At 42.9% G+C, this 24,782-nt stretch overlaps 1 protein-coding gene across 1 annotated transcript in view; it reads right to left on the bottom strand.

Annotated features, from left to right (window-relative positions):
• Window positions 1-24,782, bottom strand: part of ACOXL (acyl-CoA oxidase like) — a 355,249-nt gene that overhangs the window by 138,523 nt on the left and 191,944 nt on the right. The window contains 1 exon segment of the mRNA XM_079940041.1: window positions 3,254-3,343. Coding sequence (XP_079796167.1) covers window positions 3,254-3,343 — 90 coding nt within the window.

Below are 24,782 nucleotides of genomic sequence, written 5' to 3'. Positions count from 1 at the left end.
GGAGTTGTGGCTCGCAGGATCTAGAGCGCAGGCTCAGTAGTTGTGATGCACGGGCTTAGTTGCTCCACTGCAATGTAGGATCTTCCTGGACCAGGGCTCGAACCTGTATCCCCTGCATTGGCAGGCAGATTCTTAACCACTGTGCCACTAGGGAAGCCCCACAATGACCATCCCTGGCTTCCTTCCTCAGCCTGGGCCTCAAAACCCTGTATGGGTTCTCACTGCATGGGTGCTCTGCCTCTTTGTGATGACACGTCCTCCTGAGCAGGCAGCTCAGCCTCCCTCCAGCCCAACATCCCTGCATCCCTGCCCTCCATGGTCCAGAGTCTCTCTTTTCCACTGCCCATGCTCCCATTTATGTGACAATAAGCAAGCTGTCCCTGTTTCTCCTCTGCTTCCACTCGCTTCATAGTTAGAGATTGTGACTCTACTCCCATAACTACATTAAACCACCTTTCCATAGTGTCTACAAGCTAGAGCTTGCAAATAAAGCACTGAGTCACCACTTCAGGGTCAAGCAACGTCGAAGCACACGCTTGAGTGTGAAATATACTCCTGAAGAGAAAATTGCTGAAAAACCTCACACACTTGGCTTATCAGCTGAGATGGAGAGTGTGAACTAGTGCCATGTCTGATTACTGAATATTCTTAAGGAGTGTTTAGGTGGGAGGGAGACAGAAGAAAAGCAATTCTTAATCCAGCCCACAGTAAATGGCAGTTCTTAAGTAGCTGTCCGCACTCGACTCTACTCATAGTATATTCTTGGCTCCCTTATCCAATATTAGTTGACCATATATGCACGGCTTTATTTCTGGGCTCTGCATTCTGTTCCATGGGTCGATGTGTCTTCTCTAATGCCAGTACCATACTGTTTTGATTACTACAGCAGAGTCCTGCACAGCTGGGGAAGCTGGGTGTTCACTCGCATGCTCTCATTTTCCCCATGGGAGAAACCACCAGCCAAGAAGGTCTTTTTGTCCTTTAGCTGTGCCACCCTGGGAGAGGAGTAACGCAGGTAAAGTGAAGCTGTTCCTCTTGCCCTCTTCAATGTGTTCAATCTCAGATTTTTTGTTTGTTTGTTTGTTCCAACAATGTGCTGGAACTTCTCCACTGGACTCCTGGACTTTCACAAAGGAACTCTCATCCATGAATAATTGTCAAAAGTGGTGTTCTTTGGGGGAAAGATGGCAGAAAATGCCTCTTCCACCATTTTGATGATGTCTTAGAATAAGTTCATCTATGTCTACAAAAAACTCTGTTGTGATTTTATTACATTATATAAATTATATAATGATCTCATTATATAAATATAGATAGATAGATCAGTTCTGGCAAAATGGACATCTTTCCTGTGCAGAGTCATCCAATCTGTGAATATATTTAGTATGCCTCTCCATTCACTTAGGACTTCTTTGATTTCTTTCAACAGCATTTTGTAATTTCCAGCATAAAGATCCTATACATAGTTATTAGATTTACACCTATGTATTTTGTTTTCTTTGAAACAATTGTAAATGATATTATATGTTTAATTTCAGTTTCCACATGTTCCTTCATGGTATATAGAAATCTGATTGATTTTTGTGTACTGATCTTATATCCTGTGGTCTTGCTGAACTCACTTATTAGTTCTAGAATTTTTCTGCAGATTCTTTGGATTCTCTATGTAGACAATGATGTAATTTGCAAATAAGAACAGTTTTCGTTTCTTTCCCTTTTAATCTCTATGTATTTTATTTATTTTTTCTTGCCTGATTGCCCTCACCATAACTTCCAACTCCATGTTGAGTAGCAGTGGCACCAGTGGACATCCTTGACTTATATCTGATCTTAGGGGGAAAGCATTCAGTGTTTCACCATTAAGCATGATGCTAGCTACAGTTTTTTGTGGATACTTTTTTATCCACAAGTTGCAGAAATTCCCCTCTATTCCTAGTTTGCCGAGAGATTTTATCAAGAACCATTGTTGGATTTGGTCAAATGCTTTTTCTGTGTAAACCAACATGATCATATGATTTTTTTTCTTTTTCAGTCACTTGATATGATGGATTACATTGATTGACTTTTGAATGTTGAAGCTGCCTTGTATACCAGGAATGAATTCCACTTCTTCATGGTATATAATTCATTTTATACACTGCCAGATTTAATTTGTTAAAATCTTATTGAGGATCTTTGTATCTAAGGTCATGCAAGTTTTTGATATGTAGCTTCCCCTTTTTTGTATTCTCTACTTTTGGTATCAGAGTAATACGAGCTGTATGAAACCGAGTTGGGAATTGTTTCCTTCTCTTCTATTTTCTGCAAGAGATTTTGTAAAACTCTTCTTTAAATGTTTGATGGAATTCTCCAATGAAACCTAGACCTGAAGCTTTCTTTGTATTATTATTAAACATTAAATTTCTTTTCTATTATAGGACTACACAGATTGTCTATTTCAAGTGGCTGCATTTGGGTCTTTGTGGTTTTTGAGGAACTGGTAATTTCTTCTAAGTCATCAAATTTATTAATGCAAAGTTATTTTCTAGTATTCCCTCATTATTATTTTAGTGGCTGCAGGATATCTAGTTATATATCTTTTTTCATTCCTAATACTGGTTATTTGAGTCTTCCTATTTTTTGTCTTTGTCATTCTTGCTAGGGAGTTAACAACTTTATCGATTCTTTTCAAAGAATCAGCTTTCTGTTTCATGGATTTTTCACCTTTTTCAGTTTCATTGATTTGTGCTCTTTTCTTTGTTAGTCTCTTTTTTATGCTTGGTTTATGCTTATTTTGCTCCACTTTCTTATTTTCTGGAGGTGGGAACAAAATTTTTGATTTGAGACATATTCTCTTTTCTAAAGTAAGCATTTAATGCTATAAATTTCCCTCTAAGCATTGCTTTATCTGCATCCAACATTTTTTGATATGTTATGTTTTCATTTTCATTCACTCTGTGTATTTTAAATTGGACCTTACAAACTCTTTGGGAATAGCCTTCCCAGTAGAATCTATATGACTCCATATGTACAAGAAGTAGTTTTCTTAAGCCAAGAAAAGATATAGTTCAGCATCAAAGATCAGCTAGGAAATAAATAAATTAACCCTTCAATTCAACTACTGCAAAAATCAAGTGCTTAAGGGAAAAACACCTGCCAATTAAGTGAAGACATCAGACGAAGATAAAACATATAAAGCATTTCAGATTTCTGGATAACTCTTGATCTTGAAAATTATGCTGTTTAAAAAGAATACATATTTCCCGAATCTTACCTGCAGCATTACAACACTGTCACCTTCAAAAGTTACAAACATATCTGTGTCACGTTTTAAGCCTGAGATTCCGTTTTCCATCATGTAACCCTATTGCAAAAAAAAAAGAAAAGCAGATTTTAAATTTGCAGTCCCATCATTATAAAGGACTAACATTTTCTTTGAAATTAAATACACACAATTGAAAAAAAGAAAATAACTCTATTTCTCCTACCCAGAATAGCCATTCTAAGAATTTTGACCCATCCCATGAGCTTTTGGTCCATAAATATTATTTGAGGTTATGGCCTTTGTTGGTAGTAAAAACATTTGAAAACAATCATGTCACATTTTTCCAAAATATCTCAACAAATTATGCTAATTTTTTCTCTTTCTCTTCCAAATCTTATGAATTTGAATAAATGTCAAGGTATTTGTGATTATACCCCACAATATGCAGGAGAATGATGCCTCCCCCACCCAAACCCTTTTTTAATTAGTAAATATACCTATGATTCCTGGGAGACAACATAAAAAATCCTAAATTGCCACTCTGCCTCTTCATGTCATTAAATATTCTGCATCATAAATACACACACCAGCTTCCACCTAGTTTTTTACTTTTTTTCTTTTCTCACTTCCTGAAATCCTTATTTAAATGGCGGTAGCCTGCTGCTCCTTTCCAAAGTGGTGAAGTGTTTCTGCACACACACTGGGAGAATCAGCTGCTCCAGAGAAAGCTGATCAGCCCCAGGCCAGACGTGGAGGGAGCAGAGTTGCCCGCGTTCGGCCACAGGCCCTTCCCCCTCTCAAGGCCTCTGAGCTCTCTTTCTTCCGGGCCATTGTCCTCCCCCTTAACTCTCAGAATCCTTCCCACTCTCAGAATCTGCTTCCAAATCAGCCCTACCATGTAAGTTACATCACAGGCGGCTGTCGCATCACCTCTCCCAGGAGTATGTGCACTTAGCACTTTGGCTCTGTCTAGGAACGACAAGATTCTGCCCCTGTTGGAATTTTCAAGCCACATGGGTCAGGGAGGGTCACACACGGTGCTCCCGTGGGCAGCCGTATACCCCAACCTCAAGGTACCCATTACCCTTGGGGTACCTGCTTCATTTCTGAAAACGGCCACTTGAGTCACAGAAGTGGGCACTCTGGGCTCCCACTGCCTGCAGAGCCTGAAGTCCTGTGAGCATCCCTGCTTTCCTGTCCCGGAGCCATCCTCTGATGCCCCGCTGCTTCCCCTGGTCCGCCTCTGCATCACGGCAGTCCGGGCAGGTCCTCTGCACGGTGTTAGTTTACAGAAGCAAAGGCATCTTCACAAACCCTCAGGAATCCTTCATAACTTTCATAAAGGTAAACTGATTATGTTTATGGAAACAGAAATTGGTGGCATTTCCAGCCTGGAGAAGTTCAGCCTTGCCTCCCCTCCCCCACCATAACCACAGGGTAAATCCCCTCATTCCCGGGCAAACCACATGAGATCAGGTTCTGACTGTGATCAGGCCCCAGAGTGTTTCCCCTGCAAGGGAGTAGCTGACTCACTTTCACCATCAGCATTCTACCATTTATCGAGTATCTGCCACGAGCCAGATACTGAGCTGGGTGCTTGACCCAGACTTCGTTTTATTATTTCACTTAATCCTTTTCCTCCTCTCAATAGCCCTGTGAGGTAGGTGTTACCCCATTTTACAGATGAAGAGAGCAAGGCTCAAGGGCTATGTTGGAATGTTTTTGAATAACCCCTCAAGTTCTGGTACGGAAAAGATGAACATGAGACGTACCACCTCAGACTTGGGAAGAAGCTGTTATATATAAGAAGCACACCTGCTAAAGGCTCAAAATAATAATTCTGAAGAAATAAAGTACTTTTTCCTTGATCATTTTGCTCTGGTCTCTTCCAGCAAGAGAGGGAGAAACAGGTTCTCTGTTGTTCTGACATTTTTGAACTGTTCACACCCTGCCCTGGAAACCAGGCCATCAGGGATTTAAAATAACCCGAGCAGTGGCTCACTCAAAAAGCAGCAGAGTGGAGGAGCTTCAAGATGGCGGAGAAGTAAGACGTGGAGATCACCTTCCTCCCCACAAATACATCAGAAATACATCTACACGTGGAACAGCTCCTACAGAACACCTACTGAACGCTGGCAGAAGACCTCGGACCTCCCAAAAGGCAAGAAACTCCCCACGTACCTGGGTAGGGCAAAAGAAAAAAGAAAAAACAGAGACAAAGAATAGGGTCGGGACCTGCACCAGTGGGAGGGAGCTGTGAAGGAGGAACGGTTTCCTACACTAGGAGGCCCCTTCGCGGGAGGAGACTGCGGGAGGCGGAGGGGGAAGCTTCAGCGCCGCGGAGGAGAGCGCAGCCACAGGGGTGCGGAGGGAAAAGCGGGGAGATTCCCGCACAGAGGATCGGTGCCGACCGGCACTCACCAGCCCGGGCGCGGAGGGACTGGGAGCTGAGGCTCGGGCTTCGAAGGTCGGAAGTCGGATCCCAGGGAGAGGACTGGCGGTGTGAACACAGCCTGAAGGGGTTAGTGCGCCACAGCTGGCCGGGAGGGAGTCCGAGAAAGTCTGGAGCTGCCGAAGAGGCAAGAGACCATTGTTTTGGGGTGCGCGAGGAGAGGGGATTAAGAGCACCGCTTAAAGGAGCTCCAGAGACGGGCGTGAGCCGCGGCTAAAAGCGCAGACCCCAGAGCCGGGCATGAGACGCTAAGGCTGCTGCTGCCGCCACCAAGAAGCCTGTGTGCCACCACAGGTCACTCTCCACACCTCCCCTCCCGGGAGCCTGTGCAGCCCGCCACTGCCAGGATCCCGGGATCCAGGGACAACTTCCCTGGGAGAACGCACGGTGCACCTCAGGCTGGTGCAACGTCACGCTGGCCTCTGCCGCCGCAGGCTCGCCCCGCACTCCGTGCCCCTCCCTCCCCCCCCCCCCCCCGGCCTGAGTGAGCCAGAGTCCCCGAAACAGCTGCTCCTTTAACCCCGTCCTGTCTGAGCGAAAATCAGACGCCCTCAGGCGACCTACAGGCAGAGGCGGGGCCAAATCCAAAGCTGAACCCCGGGAGCTGTGCAAACAAAGAAGAGAAAGGAAAATCTCTCCCAGCAGCCTCAGGAGCAGCGGATTAAATCTCCACAATCAACTTGATGTACCTGCATCTGTGGAATACATGAATAGACAACGAATCATCCCAAATTGAGGAGGTGGACTTTGAGAGCAAGATTTATGATTTTTCCCCTTTTCCTCTTTTTGTGAGTGTGTATGTGTATGCTTCTGTGTGATTCTGTCTCTATAGTTTTGCTTTTACCATTTGTCTGACAATTCTGTCTGTCCGTTTTTTTTTTCTTCCTTTTTTTTACTATCGTTTTCAGCGCTTGTTAGCATTGGTGGATTTGTTTTTTGGTTTGGTTGCTCTCTTGTTTCCTTCTTTCTTTTTTTATAACTTTAAATTTTTTTAATAATTATTTTTTATTTCAATAACTTTATTTTATTTTATTTTGTTTTATATTCTTCTTTCTTTCTGCCTTTTATTCTGAGCTGTGTTGATGACAGGCTTTTGGTGCTCCAGCCAGGCGTCAGGGCTGTGCCTCTGAGGTGGGAGAGCCAAGTTCAGGACATTGGTCCACAACAGACCTCCCAGCTCCACGTATTTTCAAACGGCGAAAATCTCCCAGAGATCTCCATCTCAACGCCAAGCCCCAGCTCCACTCAATGACCAGCAAGCTACAGTGCTGGACACCCTATGCCAAACAACTAGCAAGACAGGAACACAACCCCACCCATTAGCAGAGAGGCTGCCTAAAATCATAATAAGGTCACAGACACCCCAAAACACACCACCAGACGTGGACCTGGCCACCAGAAAGACAAGACCCAGCCTCACCCACCAGAACACAGGCACTAGTCCCTTCCACCACGAAGCCTACACAACCCACGAAACTAACCTTAGCCACTGGGGGCAGACACCAAAAACAATAGGAACTACAAACCTGCAGCCTGCGAAAACGAGACCCCAAACACAGTAAGATACGCAAAATGAGAAGACAGAGAAACACACAGCAGATGAAGGAGCAAGGTAAAAACCCATCAGATCTAACAAATGAAGAGGAAATAGGCAGTCTACTTGAAAAAGAATTCAGAATAATGATAGTAAAGATGATCCAAAATCTTGGAAATAGAATGGAGAAAATACAAGAAAAGTTTAACAAGGACCTCGAAGACCTAAAGCGCTAACAAACAATGATGAACAACACAATAAGTGCAATTAAAAATTGTCCAGAAGGGATCAACAGCAGAATAACTGAGGCAGAAGAAAGGATAAGTGACCTGGAAGATAAAATAATGGAAATAACTACTGCAGAGCAGAATAAAGAAAAAAGAATGAAAAGAACTCAGGACAGTCTCAGAGACCTCTGGGACAACATTAAATGCACCAACATTTGAATTATAGGGGTCCCAGAAGAAGAAGAGAAAAAGAAAGGGCCTGAGAAAATATTTGAAGAGATTATAGTTGAAAACTTCCCTAATATGGGAAAGGAAATAGTTAATCAAGTCCAGGAAACACAGAGAGTCCCATACAGGATAAATCCAAGGAGAAACATGCCAAGACACATACTAATCAAACTATCAAAAATTAAATACAAAGAAAAAATATTAAAAGCAGCAAGGGAAAAACAGCAAATAACACACAAGGGAATCCCCATAAGGTTAACAGCTGATCTTTCAGGAGAAACTCTGCAAGCCAGAAGGGAGTGGCAGGACATATTTAAAGTGATGAAGGGGAAAAACCTACAACCAAGATTACTCTACCCAGCAAGGATCTCATTCAGATTTGACGGAGAAATTAAAAACTTTACAGACAAGCAAAAGCCAAGAGAATTCAGCACCACCAAACCAGCTTTACAACAAATGATAAAGGAACTTCTCTAGGCAGGAAACACAAGAGAAGAAAAAGACCTACAATAACGAACCCAAAACAATTAAGAAAATGGTCATAGGAACATACATATTGATATTACCTTATATGTAAGTGGATTCAATGCTCCAACCAAAAGACACAGACTGGCTGAAAGGATACAAAAACAAGACCCGTATATACGCTGTCTACAAGAGACCCACTTCAGACCTAGGGACACATACAGACTGAAAGTGAACAGATGGAAAAAGATACTCCATGCAAATGGAAATCAAAAGAAAGCTGGAGTAGCAATTCTGATATCAGACAAAATACATTTTAAAATAAAGACTATTACAAGAGACAAAGAAGGACACTACGTAAAGATCAAGGGATTGATCCAAGAAGAAAATGTAACAATTGTAAATATTTATTCACCCAACATGGGAGCAACTCAATACATAAGGCAAATACTAACAGCCATAAAAGGGGAAATCGACAGTAACACAATCATAGTAGGGGACGTTAACACCCCACTTTCACCAATGGACAGGACATCCAAAGTGAAAATAGATAAGGAAACACAAGCTTTAAATGATACATTAAAAAAGATGGACTTAATTGATATTTAAAGGATATTCCATCCAAAAACAACAGAATACACTTTCTTCTCAAGTGCTCATGGAACATTCTCCAGGACAGATCATATCTTGGGTCACAAATCAAGCCTTCTTAAATTTAAGAAAATTGAAATCGTACCAAGTATCTTTTCAGACCACAATGCTATGAGACTAGATATCAATTACAGGAAAAAGTCTGCAAAAAATCCAAAACACATGGAGGCTAAACGATACACTACTTAATAACCAAGAGATCACTGAAGAAATCAAAAAGGAAATCAAAAAATACCTGGAAACAAATGACAATGAAAACATGACGACCCAAAACCTATGGGATGCAGCAAAAGCAGTTCTAAGAGGGAAGTTTATAGCAATACAATCCTACCTTAAGAAACAAGAAACATCTCAAATAAACAACCTAACCTTACACCTAAGGCAGTTAGACAAAGAAAACAAAATACCCCAAAGTTAGCAGAAGGAAAGAAATCATAAAGATCAGATCAGAAATAAATGAGGAAACGATAGCAAAGATCAATAAAACTAAAAGCTGGTTCTTTGAGAAGATAAACAAAATTGATAAGCCATTAGCCAGACTCATCAAGAAAAAAGGGAGAAGACTCAAAACAATACAATTAGAAATGAAAAAGAAGAAGTAACAACTGACACTGCAGAAATACAAAGGATCAAGAGAGATTACTACAAGCAACTCTATGACAATAAAATGGACACCCTGGAAGAAATGGACAAATTCTTAGAAATGCACAACGTTCTGAGAATGAACCAGGAAGAAATAAAAAATACGAACAGACCAATCACAAGCACTGAAATTGAAACTGTGATTAAAAATCTTCCAGCAAACAAAAGCCCACAACCAGATGGCTTCACAGGCGAATTGTATCAAACATTTAGAGACAAGCTAACACCTGTTCTTCTCAAACTCTTCCAAAATATAGCAGAGGGAGGAACACTCCCAAACTCATTCTACGAGGCCACCGTCACCTTGATACCAAAACCAGACAAAGATGTCACAGAGAAAGAAAACTACAGGCCAATATCACTGATGAACATAGATGCAAACGCTCCTCAACAAAATACTAGCCAACAGAATCCAACAGCATATTAAAAGGATCATACACCATGATCAAGTGGGGTTTATCCCAGGAAGGCAAGGATTCTTCAATATATGCAAATCGATCAATGTGATACACCATATTAACAACTTGAAGGAGAAAAACCATATGATCATCTCAGTAGATGCAGAGAAAGCTTTAGACAAAATTCAACACCCATTTATGATAAAAACCCTCCAGAAAGTAGGCATAGAGGGAACTTACCTCAACATAATAAAGACCATATATGACAAACCCACAGCCAACATCGTCCTCAATGGTGAAAAACTGAAACCATTTCCACTAAGATCAGGAACAAGACAAGGTTGCCCACTCTCACCACTATTATTCAACATAGTTTTGGAAGGTTTAGCCACAGCAATTGGAGAGGAAAAAGAAATAAAAGGAATCCAAATTGGAAAAGAAGAAGTAAAGCTGTCATGGTTTGCAGATGACATGATACTATACACAGAGAATCCTAAAGATGCTATCAGAAAACTACTAGAGCTAATCGATGAATTCGGTAAAGTAGCAGGATACAAAATTAATGCACAGAAATCTCTTGCATTTCTATACACTAATGATGAAAAATCTGAAAGTGAAATTAAGAAAACACTCCCATTTACCATTGCAACAAAAAGAATAAAATACCTAGGAATAAACCTACCTAAGGAGACAAAAGACCTGTATGAAGATAATTATAAGACACTGATGAAAGAAATTAAAGATGATACAAATAAATGGAGAGATATATCGTGTTCTTGGATTGGAAGAATCAACATTGTGAAAATGACTATACTACAGAACGCAATCTACAGATTCAATGCAATTCCTATCAAACTACCAATGGCATTTTTCACAGAACTAGAATAAAAAATCTCACAATTTGTATGGAAACACAAAAGACCCCGAATAGCCAAAGCAATCTTGACAAAGAAAAACGGAGCTGGAGGAATCAGGCTCCCTGACTTCAGACTATACTACAAAGCTACAGTAATCAAGACAGTATGGTACTGGCACAAAAACAGAAAGATAGATCAATGGAACAGGATAGAAAGCCCAGAGATAACTCCACGCACATATGGTCACCTTATCTTTGATAAGGAAGCAAGAATATACAGTGGAGAAAAGACAGCCTTTCAATAAGTGGTGCTTGGAAAACTGGACAGCTACATGTAAAAGAATGAAATTAGAACACTTGTAACACCATACACAAAAATAAACTCAAATTGGATTAAAGACCTAAATGTAAGGCCAGACACTATCAAACCCTTAAAGAAAACATAGGCAGAACACTCTATGACATAAATCACAGCAAGATCCTTTTTGACCCACCTCCTAGAGAAATGGAAATAAAAACAAAAATAAACAAATGGGACCTAATGAAACTTAAAAGCTTTTTCACAGCAAAGGAAACCATAAACAAGACGAAAAGACAACCCTCAGAATGGGAGAAAATATTTGCAAATGAAGCAACTGACAAAGGATTAATCTCCAAAATTTACAAGCAGCTCATGCAGCTCAATATCAAAAAACAACCCAATCCAAAAATGGGCAGAAGACCTAAATAGACATTTCTCCCAAGAAGATATACAGATTGCCAACAAACACATGAAAGAATGCTCAACATCATTAATCATTAGAGAAATGCAAATCAAAACTACAATGAGATATCATCTCACACCAGTCAGAATGGCCATCATCAAAAAATCTACAAACAGTAAATGCTGGAGAGGGTGTGGAAAAAAGGGAACCCTGTTGCACCGTTGGTGGGAATGTAAATTGATACAACCACTATGGAGAACAGTATGGAGGTTCCTTAAAAAACTAAAGATAGAACTACCATATGACCCAGCAATCCCACTACTGGGCATATACCCTGAGAAAACCATAATTCAAAAAGTCATGTACCACAATGTTCACTGCAGCTCTATTTACAATAGCCAGGACATGGAAGGAACCTAAGTGTCCACGACAGATGAATGGATAAAGAAGATGTGGCACATATATGCAATGGAATATTACGCAGCCATAAAAAGAAACGAAATTGAGTTATTTGTAGTGAGGTGGATGGACCTAGAGTCTGTCATACAGAAGTAAGTCAGAAAGAGAAAAACAAATACCATATGCTAACACATATATATGGAATCTAAAAAAAAAAAAAAAAATGGTCATGTAGAACCTAGGGGCAAGACGCGAATAAAGATGCAGATGTAGAGAATGGACTTGAGGACACGGCGGGGGGATGGGTAAGCTGGGACAAAGTGACAGAGTGGCATGGACTTATATACACTACCACATGTAAAATAGACAGCTAGTGGGAAGCAGCCGCATAGCACAGGGAGATCAGCTCGGTGCTTTGTAACCACCTAGAGGGGTGGGATAGGGAGGGTGCAAGGGAGGGAGACACAGGAGGGCAGAGATATGGAGATGTATGTATATGTATAACTGATTCACTTTGTTATAAAGCAGAAACTAACACACCATCGTAAAGCAATTATACTCCAATAAAGTTGTTTAAAAAAAAAAAAGCAGCAGAATCAGCACTGGAATCCCACCATCTCTCACAGAACAGGCACTGGAATCCTGTGAAAGTAAAGATGCTTTATGTTCCTGTGTTAGTTCTTCACGTGGAAAATAAGTTATTTCTCTTCTAGATGATGAAACTCAGCTTTGAACATCCCTCCTCATTTAAAAATTTAGTAAAACCGTGTGACTGTTATCCTGATGATTCCAGACTCTCCAGGGCCCTGTCAGACCCCAGGTATCAAGGCTCACGGCCCTCACAGAGCTTGCAGGCAACAAAAATGAAGCAGCAGAAAGGCCAACCGCTTGCGAGGCAGTGGCCAAGGCCAACACATCGCCTCCAATCTCCTGAAACTACCAAGGGCAGAGTTATGATCTAATTTCCTTAGAACAGGCTGGAGAGGCCCATCCTCATAAAAGTCTAAATCCTTGGCATAGCTGAGGTGACCCATTTAGAAACTAATTAGGTTCAAAAAAGTCATGGTCATCCTTGTACTGCATGAATGTGTCTGACAGTTTAGGGAAAGACACGCCACGTCGAGAAGTTTCTGACTGGGGACTTGCTTTCATCTTCCTGAGGAAGCTAAATTCTGAATGTGGAGCCCCTAACTCTTTGGGGACAAACGAGTATAAGCAGTGTGTGTGTGTGTGTGTGTGTGTGTGTGTGTGTGTGTGTGTGTGTGACACTTTCTAATTAAAAAAGAACTTTTAAAATGAATTCCTAAAAGCAATATATAAATGCTATAAAAAACAAACCCACCAGAAAAAAGGAAAAGAGAAGAAAAAGTCATCCATAATCTCATGATGTGGGAAATAAAAGGATGCCTGAGAAAGAAAGACCCCGAGAAAAATGCTGGTCGGGAATGGGGGATCAAAAGGATGGAGGTAGATGTTGCAGGGATGCAGGTGGGGAGAGCCCCAGAAATCAACAGAGCAGATCTGGGCAAAGGGAGCCATGGAGTGTTCCAGAGGGAGGAGAGATATGACAGCATAGGAGAAATAGTCAGAGGAGACTGAGGAGGGAGTCGGGGGTGAGGAAAGCCAGAAACAGGGGAGGAAGCCAGAGGAAAGTAAGAGGGCTGGATTTGGGGAAGGAGGAGGAACGCTGACCTCGTAGTTGCCCACAGCAAGTATGGGTGGCGAATTGAGGGACAGTCCTGGGTTCTGAGGTCGGAGACACCTGCAATGTCAGGTCATCACTCAGCACCTTCACAAGGCTTTACAAACCAGCACCACAGGATGAGCTGAGAGAAAGGACAGCCGTGAAGGCCATTGCTGAGGACTGATTTTAGGTTCTGTGTTACACAGGAGCTATCTTTTCCACCCTTCACAACAGCATCTCAGCACCCTGGTTTCAGGGATGAGGAAGCTGTGGGTCCCTGAGGTTTTCCCACTCCGCTCCAGCCTTCCCTGAGGTTTTGCAATGCTGATCCCTCTGTCTGGAACACTCTCCCCAGATCGCCGGGTGGCTGTCTCCCTCGCCCCACGCCCGTCTGGACCACAGGGAGGCTGTCTCTGGTCCTTCTGTCTGAAACAGCTCCCTCACCCTCCACCATCACTCCCTGTCTCCTCACTGCAATCTATTTTCCATCATAGCTTTTCATTCGATTATAATTATATAACAGGAATGCTAGAATCTACTCCTTAAAAATATATTTATTGCCTGTTTGCCCCTTGTGGACTGTACACTCCGTGAGGGCACGGACTTTGCCCCATTCACCACTGCTTCCCCAGCATGGAGATGAGACCTGGCACACCATACGGGCACAATATAGTATCTGCAACCAACTGGGGGAAATAACGTGGGTAGGTGGTGAAACGGGGTTGGAACCCCGAGCCACCCAACTCCGCTGCCCACCTGTGCTCTTCTCTATAAAGCAGACAGGCGTCTGGACAGAGGGACATGGAAGTGGACGGGGAGGTGAAGAGACAAACCAGAAGACAAAGATACGGGATCCCTCTGCCAGCCCCATCCTGGCAGGAGCTGCAAAGCCCAGGAGCCTGTGTGGACAGAGGGGCAAGGCTGCTCATGCTCTGATAGAGATCACGAAGGTCAAAGGCCATGGGGACAGAACAGGACACAGAGCCCATGGCTGGGCAGAGAAGGGCCAGGATCTCAGTGTCCAAGCTGGGCATCAAGTAGCAGCAGGGCTGGCACGAGGTGGGGGGCAGGGACAGGGGGCAGCAGAGGCCCAGGGAAACTGCTACCCGAGGCCGCAGGTGATCCCGGCTGAAACCTCTGGGGGTGGATGAGGCTGACTTTGAGACAGGGTAGATCCGTTCATACGTGGACCTGCCCTCCTGTATGGTGTTGCTGAAAGTCGATGGAACACAGTTAAGGATAACACAGCTGCAGCTTCGAGAAGAAGGGCCGCAAAACGGTTAACGTAAATCTTGCCTCAGTTTCCCGGCCTGGACGCTGAGTGGTGTCGTCTGAACGGTCAGTGTCCCTGACTTTCCTGGTGGGGCTCAAACAAGGGGTGACTCAAGCTCCCCCAGAGGGTACAGGGACCCTCGAATCAGCCCTGCCGCAGCCCGCCTGACCTTACAGGTTGGGGGGAAGAAAGGAGCCTTCTGGCCCAGCGACAAGCAGCTGTCCTGGGGGTGGGTGGAGGGGGAAGGACACAGGGGACAATGACTCGGCACTTGGAGGGACACTGAGGAGGTGCCCGAGATGACAGCAGAGAGCGGCCCCCTGCAGTGGCCACGTGAGCCCAGTAGGAGAGGCAGCACTTCGTCACAGACTTGACACCTGACGGGGTCCCCGGAGCCGGGAGAAGAGCCGAGTTCTGGCGACAGTGGCCCCCGTACTTGGGTTCACGGCACACACAGGGGCTGTGGCCCCAGATTCAGAGTAGAAAAGCCCAGGCAAGGGCCCCGCCATCTCCGTCAACGCTCGCTCACCTCCCTGGAGCCAAAGCTGCTGCCCTCGCCTCCTCCAAGCCGGCACCTCCCTGGAGCCTGCCTCCAAGGCCCAGGTAGGCCCATCCCAGATGAGGAATTTGCACTCAGTCTCTTCTTGCCATAGATGGAGAAGACCCGTCAGCGCCGAGGGGAAGGCCAGGAACCACGGTTCAGGGCATCGCGACAGCATCAGCTTCACACTGTCTCCCTCCCAAAGCACGTCTCTCCCAGAGCCAACACCTGTGAGACCTGCTTCTGCCCAGGAGGAGGAGGGCCTCCTCAGTGCCTAGGATGCCAAGGAAACTGCTCCTTCCGTGGTGCTTTCTAGAAGAGTCTGAAGTACTCTAGGAAAATGGCCAGGGCTGTACTTCCTGTTCTCTCCTCCTACCCCTGCCCGGGGCATTTCTCCTCCATCTTCCAGCCACAGGCCTCCCTCACTCCCTCTTAGGATTCTGTTTCCAGCCTCACGATTGTCTCAGCTTTAACTGGGGAGCCAAAGAGGCCCATTCGGCAGGAGGACCGCGCATCACACATGGCTCTCGGCTCCTGTGTCCACGCCGAGAGCTCCTGATGCATGTGTGGTTGAAGCCTCGTGGGGGAGTGGACTGGGTTCTCACCCTGCCTGTCATGTGGGGAATCGCCCCATGGCAGGCCGGAAACTTTGGCCTCCAGTGTATCTCAAGTTAAAACTAAAGATTTACTCTGGGGAGGCCTGTAAGGATATGACAGAGAGTGTGTGCATGAGTGTGGCGTGTGTGTGTGTGTGTGTGTGTGTGTGTGTGTGTTGTGGGCTGAATTGTGTCCCCCCAAATTCCTATGTTGACGTCCTAACCTTCAGGACTTCAGATGTGACTGTATTTGGAGACAAGACCTGTGAAAATGTAATTAAGGTTAAATGAAGTCATTGGAGTGTGTCCTAATCCACAATGACTGCTGTCCTTGTAAGAAGAGGACATTAGGCACACAGAGGGAAGACTGTGTGAGGACACACGGAAGAGAAGACGGCCATCTACAGGCCAAGCAGAGAGGTCTCAGGAGAAACCAACCCGCCAATGCCTTGATTCGGACGTCTAGCCTCCAGAATTGTGAGAAAATAAATTTCTGTTGTTCAAGCCATTCGGCCTGAGGTACTTTGTTTTGGCAGCCTGAGCAGTGTGTCTGTGTGTCTGTGTGTGTGCAGTGTTATCTCAAATCTTGCTTGCTCTCCACCAGAGATAAATCAATGTGAACTGCTTCTCCAATGTGAATAAATCCTTTGGAGTCTTAGGAAATCCTTCTCTCAGCCATCCTCTCAAGGCACTCCCTAGCACCTTGGGTTTTCATTACAAAATGAAATGGTTGTTTCCATGATTTTTCTTCTCTTCCACTTTGGACTCCTCAGTGGGGGCCTTTGCTTATACATTTCAGGTTGGGGGCTGGGGAGATGAGAAAAAAGAGGGGAGTGAGGGAAGAAAGATTTCATCCCCCAAAAAGTGAATAATATTTTCCATCAGCTTACTTCACTCTGAATAAAAAAAAAAGAAATGTGGACTAGACAGAGGGAACTCTAAACTCCGTGCTCCCCAAGCCAACAGCATCCTCGGGGGACATGCAGGCCAGGATCTGGGAGGAAAGAGCACACTAGTTAGATGTGTTACTCTAGCCCTGCCTTCTGGGTTACATCGGGCCTCTTAGCAAGTAATTGTGAATGTCATTAAGGTTGTGTCCCATTTCAGTGAGGGCCCCATGAAACGTATTTTATGATTCAAAACTTTGTACACTGGAAGTTTAATATGTTCCTGCTGTTTTTAACATCTCTGATTTTTTTTACTATATGATTATGTTTAATAAATGTATCAGAAAAAATTAGAAACAGGCTTTCTTCCCCCCCGCCCCCCGCAAACAAATTGAGGGTAAATTTTGTTAATTTGAAGAAGAAAAAGACAAAATCAATCTTATCTTATTGGTTAAAGGAGGGTCAATGGAAAATAGACCAGCCAGGAGGGACTGGGTCTTAGGGTTGCATTAATTTTACACCGATGTTTCTCTGCCACCCTGAATGGGGAAAACCCCACATATATGGGCAGTTGGTGTGTGAGAGACTCACTGCACCCTTTCCTGTGACAGCCGTGATTGGGGTGGGGTCTTCTGAGAGCCCAGCTGATGATGGATGTTCTGATGGAGGTGATGACAAGTTGTCCCGCCCTGTCCTGTGTGTTTTGGGGTGACCCTGCACTCTCAGGGCTTATGAACTGGGGGGAGCGGGTGGGAGGGAATTCTTTCGTGGGTCTCATAACCAAATGTACACTGAGGGTCTCGCGTTGCAGGCACTATGCCACACACTGCGAACCACAGACACGGTCCTGTCCTCAGGAGAGAGACAGGCATTGGTCAGGTAGACAAATAAAACAGGTAATTTAGGGCTTCCCTGGTGGCACAGTGGTTGAGAGTCCGCCTGCCGATGCAGGGGACACGGGTTCGTGCCCTGGTCCAGGAAGATCCCACATGCCGCGGAGCGGCTGGGCCTGTGAGCCATGGCCGCTGAGCCTGCGCGTCCGGAGCCTGTGCTCCGCAACGGGAGAGGCCACAACAGTGAGAGGCCCGCGTACCGCAAAAACAAACAAACAAATAAAAAAACAGGTAATTTAAACATCTGTGGTAAGTGCAGAAAAGACAAGATCTGAGCTCCATGAGGAAAGAATAAACAAGAAAGACCTCTTCTAATCCAGATGCCAGAGAAAGTTTTCAGGGCTTAACTTGGAACCGTAAAGAAGAGAGATGGAGACAGCGTGATTCAGATGAGAGAACAGCGTGTGCAAACACACTGTGGCCAAGAAGGAGCACAGAATGTTCAGGACTGGAAAGAAGGCTGGGTTGGAGGTGGTGAGTCAGAAGAGCAGCCCAAAGGTAAGGCTGGAAACAGGCATCAAGTGACTTGGGACCTCAAAAGGCATTTGGGGGATTCATTTTATGTTAGTTAAGGTGCAAAGTCATAAGATAATTTTAATCTTTGGAGTAAGATGACTTGTGATTTTAAAAGACAGTTCTAGGACTTCCCTCATGGCGCAGTGGTTAAGAATCCGCCTGCCAATGCAGGGGACACAGGTTCAATCCCTGGTCCGGGAAGATGCCACATGCCACAGAGCAACAAAGCCCATGTGCCACAACTACTGAGCCCGCGTGCCGCAAATACTGAAGCCCGTGTGCCTATAGCCTGTGCTCTGCAACAAGAGAAGCCACTGCAATGAGAAGCCCACGCACCGCAACGAAGAGTAGCCCCCGCTTGCCGCAAGTAGAGAAAAGCCCACGCACAGCAATGAAGACCCAATGCAGCCAAATAAATAAAAGACAGCTCTAGCTGCTGAGTGATCACAGCCCACAGGAGGCGAGAGAGAAGGGGCTGGACTAGTTGGTTAAGATGGGAGACCTGGGTGGCCTGGAGTCAGAGGGAGAAGGGGTTGAACAGGGTTGGGTGCGTGCATGAGAAAGAGAAAGTCCAGGCCACATGAATGGCAGGTGTATGGTTTGGTATTTACCGAGTTGGAGCATCTTGCCAGAGGAGTATGTCTGTGTGGAAAGATCAAACGTTCATATCTGTAAATGTTAGATGTGAGAATCGGAGAGACATCCAAGTGGCCTGGCCAAAATGAAGGCAAGATACAAGATTCTGCAGATGCAAAAAGATGTCTGGGATGGAGATACAGAGTCCTCACTATGTAAGTCTGCAAAACCAGTGGAAGGGACAGAATTATCAAGAGCGTAACTATACAGGGAAGAGAGGACCCAGGCTCATGTTACGGAAAAGGCCAACATTCTGAGGGCAGGCAGAGGAGAACTGGCAGAGGAGACTAAGAAGACAGAAAAGCAGAAAGAAAGCTGAGAGTATAGTGTCCTGAAAGCTTGGGAGAAGGGTGCATCCAGGAGGGAGGGGTCAACCACGATGAATGATCCTGGGAGCTCAGGTAGGTGAGGACCCAGAAGGATCCTGTGGGCTGAGCCTCAGGGAATCAATGCTGACTGGCCCAAAACAGTTTAAGTAGCATGGAGATGGGGAAGCCAGATTTGCTTGGGACATCTGTCACTGGCAATATGGCAGATGAGATAGTCTTTAACAAAAACTAAGTCTCCAGTAGAATCCATTGAAAATATGCTTGATAGAATATTTTTGAAAAATCATTCTGATGTATATCAAAGTGGTAAAGAGAAATACTCAGAGGCCGAACTCAGAGCATGAGTCCAAAATGGGGAGCAGGTGTTGAGGCCGGGTAAGAAGATATATAAAGACATGTGTATAAATGTAGTCCTCTGGAAAACAATGCCTACAAAGGGTTAAGTGAGAAAACACCATCCCTCACTTAAGAAGATGTTGAGGAAATTTGCTAGTCTCGGCTCTGGCTGTGAGTGGAGGGGAAGAAACATCTCTGCTGAGAATTTTTACCATGGTCTGCATTCCTACGGCTCTGGGGCCAGAATCCATAGGACACCCTGAAAGCTCCAAGCAGAGGAGCTAGTTCAAAGTGAGCTGAAGTCTCCAGGCATCCGGCAGAGGTAAATGCAGATCCTTTCTGGCCTGAAAGAACTACCAAGACAAAGTTCCAAAATTCATGGGCTCCAGAAGAAAAAATCACAAAAAGCAAGGGAAAGTAAAGGACAATCAGAAGAGATAGAGAACAATCAACAGAATCAAAACTGTAGAGGTAACAGATACTAATATTAGATACTACACCAAGAAGGAGATAAAATAAGAACATGAAGAGAGAGTCTTCAAAATAACAATGGCTTAAAAATTTTCAAAATTGTCAAGTGACACAAGTCCATGTATTTAGCAATCCCAAATGACCCCAAATAGGAAAAATAAAAAACAAATCATACCTAGATACATTATAGTGAAACCATAGGTCACCAAAAATAAAATAAAGTATCTTAAAAGGAGCAGAGAGAAAAATGACAATTACCGATTCCTCAGCACCAAGGGAATCAAGAATAATAGTAAAAACTTTAAGTGCTGAGAGAAGATAACTGTCAACCATGAATTCTATCCTTAACAGTACTTAGCCTTTCAAGACTGAGGATGAAATAAAGACACATTCAGACAAAGAAAAATTAGGTTTACTGCCACAGAACCACACTCTTCTGAAGAAAGTACTCCATGAACAAGGAAAATAAGAGATGCAAGAAGGAATTGTGAGCAAAGAAATTGGTAAATGTGGTAGTTCTAGAGAAACCCTGATTCTATATAATAATAAATATGATGGCTAATGCATGGGATTAAAAACCGTAGGACTAAAGTAATGGACAATAATACTGTAGAAGGTGGAGCTAGTGATTAGGGAAAGCAATCAAAGCTCTCATATTGTTGGGAGAATGGAAAAATAATAATTAATTTTAGACTTTGTATGTTAAATGTACATACTCCAACTGCTAGAGTGACCACAAAATGAACATAATAGAATGAAAAGCGGAAGAGAGAAGAATGGAAAGAGGAAAAAAACAATAAATCTGAAAGAAAGTGCGAAGCCTAAACGAGCAGAGATAAAACACAACCAAAGAAAGCAAGGCATAAGATGGAAGAAATGAATACAAATATATCAGCAATGACAATAAATATTTAGACTACACAGATAAAAATGAGGTTGTCGGACTTTCCTGGTGGCGCACTGGTTAAGAATCCGCTTGCCAGTGCAGAAAGCACGGGTTCGAGCCCTGGTCCAGGAAGATCCCACTTGCCACGGAGCAACTAAGTCCGTGCGCCCCAACTACTGAGCCTGCGCTCTAGAGCCTGCGTGCCACAACTACTGAGCCTGCAGGTCACGACTACTGAAGCCCACGTGCCTAGAGCCCATGCTCTGCAACAAGAGACGCCACCACAATGAGAAGCCTGCACACCACAACGAAGAGTAGCCCTGCTCACCGCAACCAGAGAAAGCCCATGTGCAGCAACAAAGACCCAACTCAGCCAAAAATAAAATAAATAAATATATTTATTTTTTTTAAAAATGAGCCTGTCAGAACAAATTAAATAAAAACCAGGTAAGTGTTATTGATAAGAAACATAAATGCAACATGCTAACACACGCTAATGTAAAAGGATCTAACAAATACCAACTAAATGGAAGCTTTTGTTCTTATACTAATATTGGACAAAATACATTTTAAGACATTACTAGAGCTAAAGAGAGTCACTACAGGAGGACCCAAGATTCAGCACACTAGGGACATAGAACAGTTCTAAATTTGTAAACATCTACTAACACGACTTGAAAAGAGTGAGATCAAAATTGATAGAAACACACCGACAAATCTACCATCAACAGTGGGAGATTTTAGTCCACTCAATAACTGATAAATCAGACAGACTAAAACTTCAGTAAGAACAGGGATTATTGGAATAATGCCACTAATAAGCTTGATCTATTGGTCACATTTAAAACCCTGCAGCTCATTACAGAATGCATCTTGAAGTTCACATGGAAACTGTCCATGCTCTAGGTCACAAAGTAGGTGATAATAAATTTCAAAAAAATCTGTATCACACTGGCCATCTTCTCTGACTACAATGGAATTAAGTAAAACCACCAACATAATAATTATTTTTATTATGACAACAAAAATAAGAACAGTCACTAAAAAGAAGGCGGTATGTACAGTGGTTATACTTTGTAGCCAAACTGCCTGGGTTTGAATCTTGGTTCTGTTAACTCAGGATCTGTGTGATCTTGGGCAAATTGCTTAAACTCTCTGTGCCTCATTTTTCACATACGTAATATTGGGGTCATAACAGTCCTACTTTGTAAGGTTGTTGTGAAGATTATATAAGTTAAGCAATGTAAAATGTGAAGACTGCTGCCTGACACGTAGTAAGAATGCAACAAAGTTTGGCTATTATTACTTTTAAATACTAGACATTAGGAAATTAAAAAAAACATACTCAGCTAATTCATGGGTCAAATAAGTCATGATGGATGTTAACATATCCTTAGAATTGATAAACAGAAACTTTTACATATCAAATCATGGTTGATCAGCCGAAGCAGTATTTACCAAAAAGTTATAAATTTAAATGTTATTAAAGTTATAATACATAATTAAAGTTATAATATTTAATATAATTATAATATATAACTAAAGTTATATATTTAAATGTTTATAATAGAATTGGAGAGATGGCAAAAATTAATGAGATAACATGCAAGTTAGGGTAATAGAACAAGAGCAAAAAAGCAAATAAACACAAAGAGAATAGGAGGAAATAAATAACGAAGACAAAAAGCAATGAAATGGAAATCCCAGATATAATCTGGAGAGGAACAACAGAACCAAAAGTTTATTATTTGAAAAAAAAAAAGAAAACAGATCAAGAGATAAAGGGGTGGGGAAAACAAACAATATTAGGAGTGGCAAAGGGGGCATAACTACAGATACTGTAGAGATAAAAAGATAAGAGGGTATTATGAACTTTATGCCAATAAACTTTAAAAAGAAGAAGAAATGGACAAATTAGTAGGCAAATATAAATTACCAAAACAGACTCAAGAAGAAATAGAAGACAACCACTAAAGAAAGAGAACCAATCATTTTAAATGTCTATGAAAGGAACTATGAGACCTGATATTTGTATGAAATATGCAAGGAACAGATCATTCCATTTTATACAAACTCTTTGAGAGAACAGAAAAAGAAGAAACACTCCCTCCCCAAGTCATTTAAAGGGGGGGTTATAACTTTGATATCCAAATTAGACAAGGGCAGAACTAGGAAGGAATAACACAGGACAGCCTCTCTCATGATCACAGATGGAAAAATCCTAAATGAGTATCAGCAGACAGAATCAACAGTGAATTAAACACACACACACACACACACACACACACACACACACACACACACACACACACCATGACTAAGTTGTATTTATTCCTAAACCCAAGATTTATTAAACATTAGAAAATATGTTATTGTAAATTCACCACATAAACAGATTAAAGGAGGAAAAGGTGTGATTATCTCAGTGAAATAAAGGAATGTAAATAATTCCATACAATTTAGATCCATTCATAATTTTAAAACCAAACGAAAAACACGAGTACACACACAAACACACAAAAACCTCTTCATAAACTAAGGGTAAAACATACCTGCCTTACCATGATAAAGAGTATCAGCAGAATAGCCACACCAGTAACATCCTTAATGGTGAAAAAGCAAGCACGTGCCCGTTAAAGTCAAGAATAAAATACAGGTGCCCGTTATCAACCACTTTAACCATTGCATTGCATGGGAAGCTCTGGCCACTTCAATGATATGACAAAGAAATGAATGTCAATAACTGTAAAGGAAGAAACAAGCTATCACTTTTCACAGGGAATATGATTATGATCATAGGAAATGCAAAGGAACCACAAACAGATTATCAGAATTGTTATGACAGCTTAACAAGGTCGTTGGATATAAGATCCATCCACAAAAATTCAACTCCCTTTCTATACACCAGCCTGAAAGGATTAGTTAGGAAATATTTTAAAAGCTATCATGTGTACCATAACAGACATCTGCTCAGCTACTTTCTGAGAACTGTCTTACCACCCATACACGTGGGGCATCAGCAGGCATGTTCATGATCTGTGACCCCATTCCCTAACCAAACACGTCTGAGTTGGGAAGGACACCAACTCCAGCTGAGCCAGGGATTCAGCACTGAATCTACGAGACACCATCTCAGAGAGTAGCTAGCATGGAGATATTATAAACTCCACAGCCAAAGGGCAGCCACATATGCAGAGGAGCATGGAGAATGGACAGACACCAGAAAAGCAAAGCCTGAGACTATACCCCCAAGGGAAGGAGAAACCAAGAGCAGAACTGCCTCTACTCTAGACTCCTTCCAAGTTCCTGGTCCCCATGAGACCTGGATTCCAGAACCCATCTCTCTCTCTCTTAAGATATATTCTCCTTTCTTACTTGAGCAAGTCTGTAATGGGTCTCTCCTACTTGCATCCGAAAGAATCTTAACTGAGATGATCACAAATTCAGAAGTCAACTTGTGAAGCTTCATTTCTTCCCCATTCATATTTCCTTGATGTAATAGAGTGAATCCTTCTGAGGATTATAAACCCTCTCAAGGGAGGGCAAAATGAGAATACAGTAGATTCAAAATTGGCCCAGGATGGATGCCAGCTCTATCCACATCATACGTCTGGATGTTATCCATCGCATATAAAATTTATAATTGCCTTCTTTACGCCCTTAAGAAGTTTGGGCTGAGATCTTCAAAGGAATGCTGCCAATAAAATGGATCGTCCTTGGGTCATTTTAGTAATCTCTCTTTTCTTTATCAGTGATGAGGGTCAGTTTTACTGCCTGCTACCTCCAACTCTAATTTGCTTGACAAGATAAGACCTGTGAACATAAGACACTCACAAATATGACATGTGGATGTTCTCACTAGGAGATGATTTTTTTCCAGTGACCAGAGGCTAACAATAAAACACAGAGGCTTGTTTACAAATTGTGGATAATG

This window comes from Stenella coeruleoalba, assembly GCF_951394435.1.
Source record: "Stenella coeruleoalba genome assembly, chromosome: 13".
Taxonomy (NCBI): Eukaryota; Metazoa; Chordata; class Mammalia; order Artiodactyla; family Delphinidae; genus Stenella; species Stenella coeruleoalba.
The sequence above is the reverse complement of the archived record's forward strand: the minus strand, read 5'-3'. Positions and strand labels throughout refer to the sequence as shown.